Source organism: Callorhinus ursinus, unplaced genomic scaffold (assembly GCF_003265705.2).
Source record: "Callorhinus ursinus isolate GAN/ISIS: 27379988/994484 unplaced genomic scaffold, GSC_fseal_2.0 scaffold31, whole genome shotgun sequence".
NCBI classification, from domain to species: Eukaryota; Metazoa; Chordata; class Mammalia; order Carnivora; family Otariidae; genus Callorhinus; species Callorhinus ursinus.
Window position 1 is genome coordinate 12,083,393 of NW_027397093.1, and position 20,205 is coordinate 12,103,597.

General features: G+C 36.2%; 1 protein-coding gene across 6 annotated transcripts in view; it reads left to right on the forward strand.

Moving 5' to 3' along the window:
- The window catches only part of CFAP70 (cilia and flagella associated protein 70), a 105,485-nt gene that overhangs the window by 28,783 nt on the left and 56,497 nt on the right, over positions 1–20,205 (forward strand). For 5 of the 6 annotated variants that reach the window (XM_025850570.2, XM_073878827.1, XM_073878830.1 and 2 more), the window contains 6 exons: positions 2,571–2,669; positions 2,839–2,918; positions 9,299–9,478; positions 12,269–12,451; positions 15,485–15,579; positions 18,538–18,637. In XM_025850570.2, coding sequence (XP_025706355.2) covers positions 2,571–2,669; positions 2,839–2,918; positions 9,299–9,478; positions 12,269–12,451; positions 15,485–15,579; positions 18,538–18,637 — 737 coding nt within the window. The remainder of the gene's footprint in view (positions 1–2,570; positions 2,670–2,838; positions 2,919–9,298; positions 9,479–12,268; positions 12,452–15,484; positions 15,580–18,537; positions 18,638–20,205) is intronic. The other variant, XM_073878829.1, reaches the window with a different exon arrangement.

Consider the following 20,205-nt stretch of genomic DNA (forward strand, 5'->3'; position numbering starts at 1 on the left):
CATAACATAATAATAAAAAAAGGATACTAAAGGCACAGGTAACAAAAGAAAGAGCAAAATTAGGGACACCTGGGTGGCTCGGTTGGGCAACCAATTCTTGGTTTCGGTTTGGGTCTTGATCTTGGCCTCAAGGGATCAAGCCTCCTGTTGGGCTCTGCACTTGGCTTGGAGTCTGCCTGAGATTCTACACCCCTCTGTCGCCCCCCACCCCTGCTCACACTCACTCTTTCTAAAATAAATAAATAAATAAATAAAATTTTAAAAAGAGAGAGGGAGAAATTGGACTTAATGAAAATTTAAATATCTTGTGTATCAAAAGACCTATATATGAGTAAAAAAGCAGCTCACAGAATGGCAGAAAAATATTTGCAAGACCTATATATGAGTAAAAAAGCAGCTCACAGAATGGCAGAAAAATATTTGCAAATCATATATCTGATAAGGAATTAGTATTCAGAATATAACAACAAAAACCAACCTAATTCAAAAATTGGCAAAGGACTTGAATAGACATTTCTCCAAACATCTACAAATGGCCAATGAGCACATGAAAAAGTATGCAACATCACTAATCATTAGAGAAATGCAAACCAAAACTATGATGAGATATCACCTCATACATATTAGAAAGGTTTCTATCAAAAAACCAGAAAACAACAGTTGGCAAGGATGTGGACAAATCGGAATCTGTATGCACTTTTGGTAGGAATGTAGAATGGTATAGTCACTGTGGAAGCTGGTCATTCCTCAAAAAATTAAAAATAGAATTATATGATCCAGCAATTTTACTTATGGGAATATATCCAAAATAATTGAAAGCAGGGTTTCAAAGAAATATTTGTGCACTGATGTTCATAGAAGCATTAATTCACAAAAGGTAAAATGTGGAAGGAATCTACATGTCTGTCAACAGAATGGATAGGTAAACCGTGGCATGTATATACAATTGAATATTATTCAGCCTTAAGAAAGAAAGTCTGACATACATATGCTACAACATGAATGAATTGTGAGTTCAATATACTAACTGAAATAAGCCAGTCACAAAAACACAAATGCTGTATGAGGTACATAATCAAATACATAGGGACAGAAAGGATCCTGGTGGTTGCCGGGGTCGGGGGGAGAATGGGAATTATTGTTTAATCGATATAGAGTTCAATTTTAGAAGATGAAAAGAGTTATGGAAATGGGTGATGGTGATGATTACACCAAAAATGTGAATGTGTTTAATACCATTGAGTAGGATGGTAAATTTAATATGCATGTTACCACAATAAAAAAAAGACATTAAAAAAAGAGCATTTTATAATTACTTTTTGAAAACAAAGATCACAGAGTTTGATAACATACCACATAGGCATGTATGTTATCAAATTGTATTATCTTTGCCAAAAATACTGAAGATGAACCCAAGTTTACAGGAAACAAGAACTGAGAAACAAACACCATGGCGGGGTCGGGGAGAGACACATCCAGAAAATGAGACAGTCTAGAAAACAACTGGGTCTGATGTCTTCAACAAATCAGTGTCATAGAAAAAAATGTATGTGGGAGAAAAGCCTGTTCTAAGTGAAAAGAAATGTAAGAAATATGAGAACCAGATGTTCTCATCCAAAGAGAGCACATGTTGGTCATTGGATCCTAGTTTGAACAAACAAGCTACAAAATAAATTTTGGGATAATTAAGAAATATTAAATGTAGACTAGGCATTAGATGAATTAAGGAATTACACTTAATTTTATTATTATACACTTGCTAGATTGATAAAGTTATTGTGATTATATAGGAAAATGGCATATTTTGAATTTGTATACTTTAGTATTTAGGGGTAAAATGTCATAATGTCTGTAATTTACTTGAAAGTATTTCAGCAAACAAAAATAGATGAAGCAAATATGACAGCATGTTAACTATTGTTAAATCCAGGTGATGGCTATATAGATATTCACTCAGTATACCAATCTCTCTACTTTTTTGTGTATTTCAAATTGTTCATAACAAATTTTAAGCACATACACTGAGTAATGCTGCAGTGAGAAACCTGGTACATACCTTGCATGCTCTGTAAATCACTCTAAGGTCTACTAAATCCTAGGCAAAATGGGAAAGATCAAGAACATTATTTTAATGTTATATTACCTCCCTCCAGTTCTTTAATTATTTTAATGCAGATTATGACTTTCTAGTCATTCCTGAAATTGATTGAAGAGGATCATGACCAGTGATTTCTTATACATGAAATAGAATACAAAATGCTTAAGGGTTTTCAGTTAGTAAGTATGAACATTATGTGGAACTTTGTTTTAATCATATACATCAGTTACTTTTATACATATGTGTGTACATGATTATGATGTAAAGTCTATTTTTTACTATAACATGTATGCAAAAATTTAATAGGTCACTGAGGTGGTTCAGTATTTTCCACCAGAAGTCACTAATAATGGTGACTTCTCAAGTTTCAAGTTAATTTCTCTTAAATTTCTTTGACAATGCTTTGTTTGCTGCACCATGGTTATCTGATGGATGACCCAAACATACTCTTATTTTGTTTTGATTTTTCTAGTAACTATGACTGAAGTTTTACCAAAGGAAAAGAAACAGAAAGATGAGAAGACTTCAATTCTTGGTCAAGCTGTGGTGGACCTTCTTCCTTTACTGGAAGGTCAGATGTGTGCTTTGCTCAAAAGCAGATATAGGAAAGCTCATAAAATTTAGCTCCAGAGAAGTGCAAAAATCAACCTCAGTGAATTTGAGGGATTTGATAAAAAGATGAGCACATTTATCTCTGCCTAACCCTTCCTTCTATGGTTTGATTTGCTTTCTTTTTGCAGGAGAGAGTTCATTTGAAACGATGGTCCCCTTGCACCCTGTGCCAGGCTCGCCTTTAGAACCTGTTCGGTCAGGTGTAAAGGTAATCAGAGTTCTAAAGCTCCACTTTCAGCCTGCCGTTCAGTCTACCAGATCTGATTGTTATAAAGATTTGATTAAGTTGAGTCCAGTTCATCAGGTGTATTCTTTTCACAAGCACACAGAATGCTAAGTTCTGGGAAACAAAGATAAATAAATCTGAGTCCTACTTTAGGAGTCCATAATCTACACGTCATGGGTCATAATCAGTGTGATTAAATAATGGAGTGGGGCATGTGGGCACAGTGTAGTTATTGATTACTTTGCCCAGGGGTACACATAGAGAAAGCTTAACCAAGGAAATGTCCTGATGGATTAAATTGAATAACACGTGAATGCACCGACCACACTTTCTGGCATATTAGGCCTGAATTGGTAGGCTGTGCTAGTCTGGTTTGTCTTCTGGGCTGTGTTTTCCATTCTTCCTGGGTATCAGTATCTTCTTGGGTCTTTACTTTTGCCACTCTGGTGCAAGTGTACTCACTTTCAGCAGTTACCACAGCTTTCTTCTGTTTTGCAAAAGTGAAAGAGAGAGAAGGGCCCAAATGACCCAACTATTCCGAATGCAGTTCCCTAATTAACCACTGCTGTGGGTCCCTTCCTGCTTCTTGTTGATTTTGACCTTGGAGCTGCCATAGTCTACTCCTGTATCTGCTGTGGTCCTCTCTCTGTCTTATTTTAGGCTGTGGTTGTTTTCTTCTAGGTTGTTTGGTTTTTTGTTTTAAGATCTGATTTAATTTGCTTTCTCTCTTTCTAGGATTCCTATAATTATCTAGTCCACTGATAGCATTTCTTATTTTCCAGGGATGTTATAGCATTATTCTTTTATTGGAGGTAAAGGTATAATTTAGTATCTTTCTGTAATTCCATGTGACTTGTGCTAGAAAGAGGTATATATCTGAGCTCAGTCTGCCTTCATTGGTCCAGTCTCCCTGCTTATATACTTATATGTACTTATGTTGATTTTCCTTACATATCTTTAGAAGAAAAATTAGTCAAATGGATTATTAGTCCTTAGGATGTTTGTTCATAGTATTTCTGTGTTTACTTGTTTTACACATGCAATGAAAAGAATATATCACACTTAATTTCCATTCACTTGAGAATTCTCACTAATTTTATATTTAAGCATCTACACTGGTTATTCTCAAGACTCAAAGAGTAAAATGACATAAACCTGTCCTTAGAAAAGAGTTTCCAATTCATCTTCAAGTATTTCCTGTTTTGATTGAGTGATACAAATTAGATAACTTCGGGACATTTTACTTATCTTTCCAGAGACGTACTGATCAGAGGTGTCACATTCTTTAATGCCTCTCTTTCTTAAAATCTTCTTCCCTTTGGTGTTCTCACTTCCAGCTCACTGACTGTACCTTCTCAGGTTCCTGCACCAGACCTCTTTCTTCTGCCCATGTCTTATGTGTGAAGGTTCTAACCTTGGCCACCTTTTCTTCTTAGTCTGTGTTCATATTCCTGGGTTGCAGGGGGGAGATTATTCATTATTTAACAGTCACCAGTATGAGGGCTTCTTTGGACCCTAAATACAACCAATCCCAAATCTGCCTTTCAGCAAATCCAGCCTTTTATATCTCCTAAATGCCTTTGGACTCTTCTCTTCTTAGCTTTATTCCTACTCTTTATTGCCTTATAACCTCTCATTGGAACATTACAAGTAGCCTTATAACTGCCCTTACCTCCCTCCAGTTCCACCTTCTCACTCTTGTCGGGTGACTTACAAGTAAATAGGATCACATCACATCCCCTGTTCAGTACTATGTAGTTCATGGATTCCCCTACTGCTTACTTGTTAAGGTCCAGATTCCTTAGCAGGCATGCAACAGCTTTTATAATAGGAACCTGCCACTTGTTCAATATAATCTCCCAGACTCCCCTTCTTATGCTTTATATTCTAAAATCCTGAACTACTTACACCGGAACAAAATACACCATGCTGTTTCAATCCTCTTTTACATAAACTCTTCTTTTAGTTCAGAATTTTCTTTCCTTTCTCTGCTTATCTAAATTGCAAACTTTTATTAATTCACTTTGTAGAAGTCAATGTAGGCATCACCATCTCTCCTCCTCACCCCAATAATTAATTATTCACTTCCTCTTTGGTGCTCCTTGACTAGGGCATTTTATACAGGTCTCTATTATAGGATTTATCATAAATCATGGAATTACAATATGAATCCCATAATAAAAGGGGCCATGTCTCCTTTATCATTATATTCCTAGTGCTGCGGTAAAGTGTCTGGCATATAATTAGCAACCAATACACATTTTATTTTATTTATTTTTTATATGGAATGCTTCATGAATTTGTGTGTCATCCTTGTGTGGGAGACATGCTAATCTTTGTATTTTTCTAACCAATATAAATTTTAAAGCTTCTTTCTATTGTATCCTGTGTGAAAATGTTAGATACATACATATATATCTCTATCTATACCTATATCTGTATATATATGGGTGTATACATATATATTTGAAAAAATATTTTCTTGGGGTGCCTGAGTGGCTCAGTCTGTTAAGCGTCTGCCTTTGGCTCAGGTCATGATTGTAGGGTCCCGGGATGGAGACCCACATGGGGCTCCCTGCTCAGCGGAAAGCCTGCTTCTCTCCCTCTGCTGCTCCCCCTGCTTGTGTGCTTGCTCCCTCTCTCTGTCAAATAAATAAATAAAATCTTTAAAAAAAAGAAAAAAATATTTTCTAATGAAAAAGCACATTTCCCACCCTCCATGCCTGTCAGCCCATGGACTTGTCAATGTGCTGATGGGCCAACTTCAGGGCCACATGGGGGCCAGTCTGTGATGTACTTTAAGGGGTTTCAGGAAGGGGCCTCCCCTGCCTGCACTTAACCCCATGGTTTGAGGGTCCTGGGAGCTGACATTTGTATCGCATTTGTGAAGCTCAGGTGTCTCAAGTCTGGGCCGTGCCAGGCAAGGAGAAAAATTAAAGAGGGTTTTTCCAGAAAAAAAAATAAATAAAAATAAAAGCACATTTGCCAAATCAGAATTTCTTTTTTTTTCCCCCAAGGTCATTACAAAGTTCTTTTTTTAAAAAAATATTTTTATTTTTTTAAAAGATTTTATTTATTCATGTGAGACACAGAGATACAGAGAGAACATGAGCAGGGGGAGAGGCAGAGGGAGAGAGAGAAGAGGTTCCCCACTGAGCCAGGAACCTGATATGGGGCTTGATCCCAGGACCCTGGGATCATGACTTGAGCTGAAGGCAGACACCTAACCATCTGAGCCACCTAGGTGCCCCTTTTTTGTTTTTTGAAATTACATTTCAACTTTACTTTTTAAGATTTACCTAGTAGAGTGATGTTCTACATTTTGTTAATACAAATAACATATCCACATATGATATGTACATCTCATGAACTAGCAGGCTATCTGAACACCATTTACAACATTGTTTCTGAGAATTTCTATTGGAGACATAACTTGGAAATTTCTCATTGTAGAATATGTAATTCTTTTTTTCCTTAAGGATTATTTTAGAGAGAGATAGAGCATGCATGTGTGCAAGCAGGGGGAGGAGGAGAGGGAGAGGGAGAGAGAGAATCTCAAGCAGACTTCCCACTGAGTGTGGAGCCCAAAGTGGGGCTTGATCTCAGGACACTGAGATCATGATCTGAGCAGAAACCCAGAGTCAGACACTCAACTGACTGAGCCACCCAGGCGCCCCAGTAGAATGTGTAATTCTTTAACAATAATATTAATTATTCTTATTAATGTTGATTTCTAAGAAAATAAAAATGAACAAATTATTTTTCTCCTCTCTAATTAAAATATGAGCTGTCTTGATAGCCCTACTTGGGTACATCACTAACATCAAATCCTTGGTAGCTCTTCTAAAAAACTCATTTTTCAAGCTTGTTCATGCTGTCAAGAAATACTTTCGCATCTGTGAAAAATGGAAATATATTAAAGAATATGATTTTCAAATATTTAGTAAAAAAAACCTTAAAATTTTATTTATTTATTTATTTATTTTAGATTTTACTTAAATTCAAGTTGTTAACATATAGTGTATTATAGTTTCAGGGGTAGAATTTAATGATTCATCAGTTGCATATAATACCCAGTGTTCATTACATCAAGTGCCCTCCTTAATGCCCATCACCCGTTACCCCATCCCCCCACCCACCTCCCCTCCAACAACCCTCAGTTTGTTCCCTATACTTAAGAGTATGTTATGGTTTGCCTCCCTCTCTGTTTTTATCTTATTTTATTTTTCCTTCCCTTCCCCATGTTCGACTGTGTTGTTTTTTAAATTCCACATGTGAGTGAAATCATTTGGTATTTGTCTTTCTCTGACTTATTTCACTTAGCATAATACACTAGCTCCATCCATGTCATTGCAAATGACAAGATTTCATTCTTTTTGGTGGCCAAGTAATATTCCGTTTTATATATATATATATATACACACACACACACACACACACACACACATACACACATACACACACCACATCTTCTTTATCCATTCATCAGTTGATGGACATCTGGGCTCTTTCCATATTTTGGCTATTGTGGACATTGCTGCTATAAACATTGGGGTGCAGGTACCCCCCTGGAATCACTATGTATCCTTTGGATAAATACCTAGGCGTGCAATTGCTGGGTCATAGGGTAGCTCTATTTTCAACTTTTTGAGGAACCTCCATACTGTTTTCCAGAGTGGCTGTACCAGTTTGCATTCCTACCAACAGTGCAATGGGGTCCCCCTTTCTCTGCATCCTCACTAACATCGGTTGTTTCCTGAGTTGTTAATGTTAGCCATTCTGACTAGTGTGAGGTGTTATCTATCTCATTGTGGTTTTGATTTGTATTTCCCTGATACCAAGTGATGTTGAACATTTTTTCATGTGTCTTTTAGCCATTTGTATGTCTTCTTTGGAGAAATATCTGTTCGTGTATTCTGCACATTTCTTGATTGGATTATTTGTTCTTTGGGTGTTGAGATTGATAAATTCTTTATAGATTTTGGATACTAGCCCTTTATCTGATATGTCATTTGCAAATGTCTTCTCCATTCTTTTAGTTTTGTTGATTATTTCCTTTGCTGTGCAAAAGCTTTTTATCTTGATGAAGTCCCAATAGTTCATTTTTGCTTTTGTTTCTCTTGCTTCTGGAGACATGTCTAGTAAGAAGTTGCTGTGACCAAGGTCAAAGAGGTTGCTGCCTGTGTTCTCCTCTAGGATTTTGATGGATGCCTGTCTCACATTTAGATTTTTCATCCATTTGAATTTATTTTTTTGTATGGTGTAAGAAAGTGGTCCAGTTTCGTTCTTCTGCATGTGGCTGTCTAATTTTCCCAATGCCATTTGTTGAAGAGACTGTCTTTTTTCCATTGTATATTCTTTCCTGTCATATAGCTGAGGGTCCATTTCTGGGTTCTCTATTCTGTTCCATTGATCTCTGTGTCTGTTTTTGTGCCAGTGCCATACTGTCTTGATGATTACAGCTTTATAATACAGCTTTGATGTCCAGAACTCTGATGTGTCCAGCTTTGGTTTTCCTTTTCAACATTACTTTGGCTATTTGGGGTCTTTTCTGGTTCCGTACAAATTTTAGGATTGTTTTTTCCAACTCTGTGAATAATGCTGGTGTTATTTTGATAGGGATTGCATTGAATGTATAGATTGCTTTGGGTAGTATAGACATTTTAACAATATTTGTTCTTCCAATCCATGAGCATGGAATGTTTTTCCATTTCTTTGTGCCTTCCTCAATTTCTTTCAAAAGCACTCTGTAGTTTTCAGATTACAGATCTTTTACCTCTTTGATTAGGTTTATTCCTAGGTATCTTATAGTTTTTGGTGCAATTGTAAATGGGATTGATTCTTTGATTTCTCTTTCTGCTGCTTCATTATTGGTGTATAGAAATGCAATAGGCTTCTGTGTACTGATTTTATATCCTGTGAGTTTACTGAATTCCTGTATCAATTCTAGCAATTTTTTGGTGGAGTCTAATTTTAAAAAAGTACTACATTTAAAATACAAAGATAGTCACAGAATATAAACTGGCAAAAAAAGCAACCCAATGTCACTCATGTGAAACTACTATTAACATTTCAGTATAGGACCTTCCAATTCCTCTTCTATATGTGTTTGTATACATATGTGACCTCAGTATGGTAGAGGGGAAAGGCCTCTAGCTTAGGAATAAGATTCTCATCTCAGCTATAGTTCTAACTCATGAGCCTTAGAGAAAGTTATTTGAATCCTCTATATGGAAATAGTTAAATTTGACCTTCTTACCTTGAACAGTGATATGAGATTCAAATAAGATAATGAAAAAAAAGGGGGAGGTGGGAAGGCCTCTCGCATTTTCAAAATGCTGCATAATTTTATTCTTTTCCAGCAGTGCAGTCTTGAAGTTAAAGTATTTGTGGCAGAACCCTTATTGACCACAGCACAAATCTTAGGAGGCAATCTACTGAAAGTCACATTGGAGGCTGCCTACTCTGTGCCTGAATCTTTCATTCCAGTAGGGCCTATGCAGAACTACATGGTTGGTATGCAAGTTCCATCAGTTGGAGAGGTAAAGCCCTACAGCCAGATATTTATATAGATCTAAACACTCATATGGTCATCTCTTCCTCACCTGCTAAGATTTCATTCAAAGCAAGCTCTCTATTAATGGCTGAGATTTTTTTTTAGGTTTAAAAAAAATAAAGTTTACTTCTGTTTTATATGTAGATATCTATAGTTTACATATACATAATAGTATATATTACATATAATTTATGTCAATAAATACATATTTATGGTGGAAAATATGTAAAACATTTTAAAATTGACTATTTTTAATGTGTTTCTATATATTTTATGTGTATATTTTGTGGATTTGTACAGTGTGCTTAATTATATAAAACTTTCTCTTAATTTCAGTTATTTTCTTAGCCCAATTTTTTTTTTAAGATTTATTTATTTATTTTGAGGCGGGGAGAGAGAGTGCAGGTGCATAGGGCAGAAGGGCGGAGGGGCAGAGGGAAATGGGAGAGGGAATTTCAAGCAGCGTCCCTGCTGACTGCAGAGCCTGACGCACACCGCTGGATCCCATGACCCTGAGATCATGACCTGAGCCAAAATCAAGAGTCAGGTGCTCAACTGAGCCACCAAGGCGCCCCTCTTAGTCAACATTTCTATGGAATGATTGTGTTGGATTTTTTGAGGCTCTTGATAGAGATTTCCAAATTGCTTGCTAAAAAGGTATAATTAGTTAATACTGCCATCTGTTTTATTGCCATCTACATTTCAGTAGGAACCTTCCAATTCCTCTTCATCATTTACATTCCCACCAGCAGTATAAAGGGTTCCAATTTCTCCATATCCTCATCCATATTTATTATTTTTTTGTTTTGTAATAATACCCATTCTAATAGGTGTGAAGTGGCATTTTCTTGTGTTTTAGAGTTGTATTTCCCTAATGACTGATGACGTTGAACATCTTTTCCATGCTTATATTGCCATTTGTGTATATATATATATATATTTTTTTTTTTAAGATTTTATTTATTTGACAGAGAGAGACACAGCAAGAGAGGGAACACAAGCAGGGGGAGTGGGAGAGGGAGAAGCAGGCTTTCTGCGGAGCAGGGACCCCGATGTGGGGCTCAATCCCAGAACCCTGGGATCATGACCTGAGCCAAAGGCAGACGCTTAACGACTGAGCCACCCAGGTGTCCCCATTTGTATATTTTCTTTTAGGGAAATGTTTATTCAAGTTCTTTGCCCATTTTTGAATCAGGTTGTTTTTTGTTGTTGAGTTTTAAGAGTACTTTATAGATTCTAGCTATTAATCCCTTATCAGATATGTGATTTGCAAATATTTTCTCCCATTTTTTACTTTGTTGTTAGTATATTTTGCTGCACAAAATTTTTTAATTTTAATGAAGTCCAATTTATCTATTTCTTTCTTTTGTGTCTGTGTCCTTGGTGTCATAACCAAGAAATCATTGCTTAATTCAATGCCATGAAGTTTTCCCCCTGAGTTTTCTTCTAAGAGTTTTGTAATATTAGTTCTTATGTTTAGGCCTTTGATTCATTTTGAGTTAATTTTTGTATGTGGTTTAAGGTAAGGGTACAGCTTGATTTTTTTGCATGTGGATAATTAGTTGTCTGCATCATTTATTGAAAAGATTGTCCAGGGTGCCTGGGTGGCTCAGTTGGTTAAGTGTCTGCCTTCGGCTCAGGTCATGATCCCAGCATCCTGGGATTGAGCCCCACATTGGGCTCCTTGCTCAGTGGGGAGCCTGCTTCTCCCTCTTCCTCTGCCCGCCACTCCACCTGCTTGTGCTTTCTCTCTCTTTCTTTCTCTGTCAAATCAATAAATAAAATCTTAAAAAAAAGAAAGAAAGAAAAGACTGTCCTTTCTCCATTGAGTGGTCTTGGCATCCTTTATTTTGACAATTTTTGCCACTATTCTTGTTTTTATGGAGGAGCAGCTTTTCAGCGGTCTTTACTCTGCCATTCCAGAAATGCCTCTCCTTCACAAAAGTTTTTTAGCTAACCCAAACAACTAGAATTGTTGAATTATAGGGTATGACAATTTTAAATTTACTGGAGACTGCAAAATGGCTTTCCATAGTTATACCAATTTATATTTCCATCAACTATGTATAAGAATACCATTCCCTTCACAATATTGCTAATGCTTGTTATTTTCGGACAGATTTTGCCAGTCTGTGGTTTAAAAATATATCTCATTGTTTTAATGTTCATTGCAATTATTAAGGATATCCAACACGTTGTTATTTAAATGGTGGATTATCTAATTTCCCTTTCTATAATTTGCCTATTTATATCTTTTCAATTTTCTATTGCAAGTATATTTTAGATAAATTATAAGTAGGAAAGTGCCTATATTGTTAGCCCTTTGCAGATTTAAGTTTGTTTTTAAAAAGGTAATTTTTAAAAAGGTATATCATAACTCTCATATAGATATAAAATAACAAAAAGGATTTAAACCAAAAAGGGTTCAAAGGAGAATCTGAAGAAATAACCCATATATAAGCAATCAGGAATGTTGAAATGAATTTGCCAATAATTCTAAACTCATCATCAGCCACATGGCAATAATCAGTTATATCTCCACTGAACAAAATATATTTGCATATCTATGGACAAGAATATTTTGCATTATTATCAATTAAAAATTATAAAATAGCACAAAGACAATGAAGGGCACAGGCTCCTCTGTAGAATCAGATAATCACAGAAAGAAAGGTCTGTTAGACAACACCCAACATTACATTGAAGATACTTCAGTAATCTTTTTTGTTCATTTTGAAGTCTTTTACAAAATTTCCTGATGTATGATATTCTGTAGAAAGACTATCCCATTTTGTTCAAGAATGGAACTCTAAAGCTTGGAGGGGAAAGAGAACCGGTTCCCAGGCCCAAAAAATGGCCAATTGCCAACATAATGGCTCCAGGAGCTAATAACATTCCTGATGCTTTCATCATTGGTGGGCCCTATGAGGAAGAAGAAGGAGAACTCAACCACCCCGAGGTGAGAGAATTATGAAGTTTTTTGGTGATAAACTAAATGCATAGACAGATGCTAAAACACTTTTTAAATGTTTTTATATTTATACTATATATTTATTAACATAATGTAATTAATATTAATGTATTATATATAATATATAAAATATATTTCTATATATTTGTTACTTGTTAAAATAAAATAATTATCTAATTCTGATGAAAATGTCTCCTGACTTCTTAAGTTCAACAAACAAAATAATTTATTAAATTCAAATTTACTCTTTATTTAAATTTATTTATTTATTCATTTTTAAAATATTTTATTTATTTGATAGAGAGAGAGGGAGGGAGAGCACGAGCGGGGCGGGGGGAGGAGCAGAGGGAGAGGGAGAACCAGACTCCCCACTGAGCAGGGAGCCCTACTCTGGGCTGGATCCCAGGACACTGGGATCATGACCAAAGGCAGACGCTTAACCAGCTGAGCCACCCGGGTGCCACAGATTTATCTATTTTTGAGTAGGTAATAATATGGTCATAGGTCATGCATATAAAAGCAAATATATATACTCAAAGGAAAAAAGGAAGACTCACAAACAAAAATATTTGGAAGAGTGAAGTTTCCTTGCAAAGAATGCAAAGGAGTAAGATTTCAGAAGGACTGACTCAGAGACATTAGCATAGCAAAAGTCAGGGATAAAACTGTTTTCCTTTAGGAAGGTTAGATTTATAGGAAGTATTCAAAAATCCTGTTATTTTCAGACTAGAACCCATAGGAAGACACTATTTTTTTTATCTCAGTGTGTAAAGTGTTTATTGTTTATTTTATTTTTAAATGATTATTTTTAACTGAGTAAATAAAGTGCTTAATCATATTGAAAGCAGGGGAAAATGTCAGTTTTGCTTTATATACACACATATATACATACATGTATTCTTTCCCTATTGGTTGTTTGTTTGTGTTTTTACTGAAAGGGTGGCATACTCACTGTTTTACAACTTGCTTTTTAGTGTACTTTGGTGATTTTTCCGCACTGCTACCTAGAGAACGTTCTTACTCTTTTTCTTTCTCTGCACTTGCTGTATGACATGACACTGCATATGGACACACTTAAATCACTTGACCAGTCTCCTGCTGGTGGACGTTCAGGTTGTTGGAATTGTCCTTTCCTTTTTATTCCTCTCTTCCTCCTTCCTTTTCTCTTTCCTCCTTCCTTCCTTCCCTCATTCTTCATTTCTTCTCTCGTTCTTTCTTTCTACATCCTATACTTGTCAAGAGCAGAGAAAATGCTGCAAGCACACTTGCAAATGTTTCTTGAATGAGTTAATAATTATTAGCGGAAACATTCAAAAAAATAGTTTCTAGAATGAAAGTGGTTGGATTATGTTAAGTATCTGACGAAATAGTTGAAATAAGTCAGGCAATATTTGGAAGAGATTGTGCGGTGTCTTCTCTCATCATTGTGATTAGTGAAAATGCATCCTGTTCTTTGATTTATATTTTTGTTTAGATCAGGTATTTTATTTTACATATTTGGATTTTATATTACATTTTGTTTTTTTTTTCCTGTTTCAAGTTTTCATTTAAATTCTAGTTAGTTAACATACAGTGTAATATTAGTTTCAGGAGTAGAATTTAGTTTAGTTTCATCACTTACATACAACACCCCGTGCTCATCACAAGAGTCCTCCTTAATACCCATCACCCATCTAGCCCATCCCCTGCCCTCCTCCCCTCCAGCAACCCTCAGTTTGTTCTCTGTAGTTAAGAGTCCCTTATATTTTACTCCCCTCTCTTTTTTTTCTTTTCCCATATGTTCATCTGTTTTATTTCTTAAATTCCACATTTGAGTGAAGTCATATGGTATTTGCTTTTTCTGACCTATTTCACTTAGCATAATACACTGTAACTCCATCCAAATCATTGCATATGGCAAGATTTCATTCTTTTTGATGGCTGAATAGTAATTCATTATATATATTTTTTAGTTTAGGTCATTGTTCTCAAGCCTGGTTGCTCATTTGAATCACCTGGAAAGCTTTTAAAACAATAACAATGGCCAAGCCCTAACTGAGATCAATTACATAAGAATTTACTTTCAAAGTATCACTGTCCAGGTAGTGATTTTTTTTTTAAATGAAATACATTTCTTTGCTCATGCAGAAAGATAAGCATTCCAAATTTTGATGATTTGTTTTCCCTCTGGTGACCCAGCAGACATTTTTGAAGAAACTAGCCCATTTAACGTGTCCATTTAAGGTTGAGGTGATGTTTTAACAAGTTGAGAAACTGGTTTTTGACAGAATCTGGTGCTAAGGAAAGAGCATTTTGAAAGCAGGTCTCTGGAATGTTTCATCCTTACCTAATTTTGTGGCTGAAAACAGTATGCGTCATTACAATATTTCTCACATGTACATACCCAAAAACCTCATTTAAAAATAAAATCTAACTTGCTTTAAAAATCATTCAAAGAATGTTGTTGTTTTTGAGCTTATTTTGTTAAAAAAAATCAAAGCACCAGGTAGTGATTTTTTTAAAAGCTCCCAGATAGGGACACCTGAGTGGCTCAATCAGTTAAGCATCTGCCTTCAGCTCAGGTCATGATCCCAGGATCCTGGGATTGTGTCCCGCATCAGGCTCCCTGCTCAGTGGAAAGCCTGCTTCTCCCTCTGCCTGCCTCTCCCCCTGCTTGTGCTTGCTCTCTCTCTCTCTCTCTGACAAATAAGTAAATAAAATCTTTAAAACTAAATAAAGTAAATAAAAGCTCAGATAATTCTAATATGCATCCAGGGTTGAGAACCAGATGATTGAGGTTATATGAGTGAATATTTGGAACTTAGTACTGGATTGATGTAAGAATAAAAATAATTTATATTATGTATTTTATTAATAGTGAAGCACCCTAAAATTTAAGCTGTGGTAGTAGTTACAGTAGTAGTCATAGTAATAGTAGTAGTAAAAGTGTTGTGATCAAATCCATTAAAAGAATGCCCCACAGAATGAGCAGGATGAAGCAACAGTACATTGAGAAAACAGAAGTTTCTTATTATTTTACAGGACAGGGAATTTAGGAACCAAGCAGAGTGCATAAAGAAAAGGATTATTTGGGACTTGGAAAGTCGCTGCTACCTTGATCCTCCTGCAGTGGTCAGGTAGGAAGAGGAAGGGACTATGTCTAACCACCAAAGACTATAGGTGGGAAGAAATACTACTTTTGTTAACTTTATCTATATTTGAGTTAAGGTGATCTGAGAATCTCTTTCACCATATTTGCTAATAACAGAGTCTTTTAGTGATGGTGGCTTAACCAAGGTAGATTCTGATTTCTTTTCATATAAAACAAGTCCAGAGAGGCTATGTATGGTAGCTCCAGTGTTATCAGGTATCCAGGCTCCATCTTTCTTTTTGCTCTACCTTTTTTAACATGTGCCTTCTATCCACAAGTTTGTCTCATGGTTCAAGATGGCTGTTGGAACTCCATCCTGCACGTTCACATTCCTCACAGAAAGTTGTAAGAGAGGGCAGTGTTTATGGATAAAAAAGGACACATGCTGGCTGTCTTAGCCCCCCTTATAAAGCCTTCCTAGAATCTGCAACCTCAGTTTATATCTCAATAGCCATCTCTAGATGCACAAGAAGCTGGGAATTATATTTTTGTTAGACACATTGTTACTCAGACTAAATCAGGAGTTAGATGCTAAAGAAGAACAGGGCACTTGGTATTGTTTGGGTAACTACCAGTCTCTGTTACCTGGGGGTTAGGAAGAGGACGCAAAACAGAGGATTATCAATATATGTATACTATATTGTATAACACATTAATATATGTATAATTTGAATTGTTGCATGATTCATTATTTGCGTATAACACCCAGTGCTCATTGCAATTCGTGCCCTCCTTAATACCCACCACCAGGCTAGACTATTTTTAAGAACAATGTTAGAATTACAGAAAAATTGAGCAGATATTTCAGAAAATTCCCATGTACTTCTGGTTCTCCACATGACCGTGGTGTATAATATAAATACACATTCTTGGCTTTGACTTGCTGATATTTCGTTAAGGATACATTATTGCTATTATTACTTTGAACAGTTATCTATTTGATCAGTTAAAAATAAGAAAAACTTCATCTCTTTCTTTACATTTCCATCTCCCTATTACATTATCTGCAGGTTGTCTGCTTTTTCCATTAGAGTTCTTAACATATTAATCATAGTTATTTTAAATTCCCTATATGATCATTTCAAAATGTGTCATATCTGAGTCTAGTTCTTATGTTGTGTCTCTTTTGTATTTTTTTCTTGCCTTTTACTATTCCTTGTAATTTTTTTTGAAAGTTGGACATTATGTATTGGGTAATAAGAAGTGAGGTAATTAGGGTTTTTAGTGTGAAGTTTTCTGTTAATCTGGCTAGGAGCTGGGCTGTGTTTAATGTTTGCTATATATGTAGGTGCTAGAGGCTTCAGTTTCCTCTTTTGCTCTTCCCCTGTTGTGTTTGGGTTTGCCTAAGAACTTTTCTTAGGTAGGGTCTATGTTTTGCAGTCTCTCTGTTATAATCCACGTTACTGTACTGGAACCCTGTTGTTATGGTGGGAAGGTGTTGGGAAGGGGAAGTGTTTTATAATCCTTCGGTTAAATCTCAGTATTTTAATGGATTGACTCCCTGGGCTGTGACCTTCAGAAGTGTTTAACAACATTTTTTACTTATTATGTGAGACAGGAAGGCTAGACAGAGCTGGAGTAGTCTAATTGCCCTTCCCCTGGGTCAGATAAGGCTCTGGTAAAGTAGTTTCCCTTAAAGAGTAGGCTTTTTTTTAGTACTTTTTCTTTTAAGATTTTTTTTATTCATTTGAGACACAGAGATACAGAGAGAGAGAGAGAGAGCATGAGCAGGGGGAGGGACAGAGGGAGAGGGAGAGGGAGAAGCTCCTGCTGAGCCAGGAGCCCAATGGGGGGCTCGATCCCAGGACCCTGGGATCATGACCCGAGCTCAAGGCAGACACTTAACATCTGAGCCACCCAGGTGCCCCAAGAGTAGGCTTTTGTTATGGATAACACTGCAGGCATGTTTCAAAATGGTTACTTTTCCCTTCTTTCTGCCTAAGAGGATTTTTCTCATATCTTCACCATGAATATTGGATGGGGCCCCTTGCTTTAAAACCAAAAAACTGTGGGGCTCTCGTAAGACTGGGCTTCCAGGAGTCTATAACTTCGGCTAATCCAGCCTCCAGCAATTGGTCAAAATTACCATTAAAGTGTTTCCACCAGTTACTAGCTCTGTTACTTTTTCCTACCTGTAAGCTGATCTCAGCCGTGATTCTCTATACTTGCGTGTATCTCCAAATTTCAGGGTGGTGATTGGCCCCACGAACTTAATTCTTAGATGGATCTAAGAAAGGTCATTGATTTTTCAGTTTGACCAGGTTTTTGTTGTTGTTGTTGTTGTTCTAAGATCAGGAGCAACAACTTCTAAACACGTTACATGTCAGAGCTGACACTGTAAGTCCTACTTTATTTCCACAGGAGAAATAAATATATTTTATACTATTTGCATACTTGTGTGATTATTTCTTTAGAATAAATCACTAGAAGTGGAATTTCTGGGTCAAAGATTATGACAATTTTAAGGCTTTTGCTTCATATTGCCAAAAAAAAATAAAGTATAGTTTGCCTCTGCTAGCAGTATAGTAGAATTCTTTTGGAATTTATAAATTTGGAAAGGTTTAAAAAACCCACCTACCTAATAAAAATATTTATATATGTGTGCCTATTCCGTTACTTTTTAAAGGAGTTATTCATTTTGAGAGAGAGGGAGAGAAAGAGAGTGTGGGGGTGGGGGGGTAGGGGCAGAGGGAGCGGCAGAAGAGAGAGTCTCCCAAGCAGGATCCACACTGAGCCCTGAGCCCCATGCGGGGCTCGTTCGTGCAGGGATCCATCCCAGAAGCCCAAGATCAGGACCTGAGCCAAAACCGAGAGTTGGTTGCCTAGCTGACTTCACCACCCAGGCACCCCTCCATTACTTTTTAAAGGAGAGGAATACTTCCTTTTAAATTACACTAACCTCATTTTTGTATATAATGTTAATGGACTGATTTTTGATTTGCAGTTTTCAGAAGCGAATTGCTGATTGTCGATTTTGGCCTGTAGAGATCACAAGAGTTCCTCTGGCTACTGCACCCAAAGGGAAAGCTGCAAAATTTGATAAGGTTAATTTGTTTGCTTAATAAGAAATGTCTGGTTAGACCCAACCTTTTTTTTTTTATTTTTTTTAAAGATTTTATTTATTTATTTGACAGAGAGAGACACAGCAAGAGAGGGAACACAAGCAGGGGTAGCAGGAGAGGGAGAAGCAGGCTTCCTGCAGAGCAGGGAGCCCGATGTGGCGCTCAATCCCAGGACCCTGGGATCGTGACCTGAGCCAAAGGAAGACGCTTAACGACCGAGCTACCCAGGCGTCCCTAGACCCAACCTTTTATTCTGCTTCTAATTCTGATACCATCGGAGTGTGTGAACTGATGTGGCTGCTCTCTAGAGTGACCAACTTAACCTGATTTGCCAAGTAGTTTTCTGGTGTTAGCACTGAAAATCTCACCTCCCAGGAAACTCTCCTGTCCCTGACAAATCAGGATAACTGGTCACCCTAGCTCCCCATTGTCCACTAAAAATCATTTAGACTTTATTCCCAGATATCCTATTTCCCTTTAGCTCTTTATTATAGTTTTACCGTCATAAAACCACACAAAATAGCCATCTTTATAGGACACAGTAGTTAAATATTGGCGATATGGTTCAACCTAATGCATTTTCCTGAATTTCTTTTAGACATCCTACTTAGAATGTTTTAGCCTGCTAATTAGAGTAATAGAATTCATTGATGTACATTATTCTGAAAAGATCTAGTTTTGTGAGCTTAGAACATGTTCTCTATTATTTTATTTGTGCATGTCTGGTCTTTTCTGCTTGTTCATAAATTCGTTGAGGGTAGGAATCCTGTCATAGACTGCTTTGTATCCTCCACAGCACCTAGCATGATTCATGGTATACCACAGATACTTAACAAGTACCTAAATTATTTTATTGACTTTTAAAATAGAGTCTTTTGCATAATAAAAATACTACTACTAGTAATCACTTCTCCCTTTGTAATATATAATGTACATTGGCTAACTTTCCTTAACAACACAATATTATTACATGAACATAGGACTTTCTAATCTAATTTCTAATTATTATATGTAAAATAAAAAGATTATTTTTAATCTTGTGGGGATTAAATGTATTTTCTTTTGCTAAATTGATTTTTCCCTATTAAAGTTTTCTATGGCAGACCATACATCCATTAAAAATTATGTTCTTATATTAATTAACATGTTACTCATCTTTGTAACGGGAGTTCAGATGAAATTAGAGATGGCAAATACATGATGGGAGACTATCATTCATTCTTGTCATCCATGGCAGATATTACTGATTAATCAAAACATTCTTTCTTTCTGAACTCAGGTAAGGATACAGAATCTTTCTCAATATAGTACTCTGAAACAAATCCACCAATTTATTAAAATTTAGGCATAAGTTAAACTCTATTTGTCATCACTGGTCTGGAGGATTTGTAAGGTCCCTTTCATTCATAAAAATCTGTAAATTAAAGCTAAGAGTCACAGCTTCTGATTCCTTTCCATTGTTTTTTTGTTTTGTTTTTTGTTTTACAAAACTTCACTTTTTCCTTAGATCTACATGGTGAAATTGACTTTTTGGTTGAATACATATATTA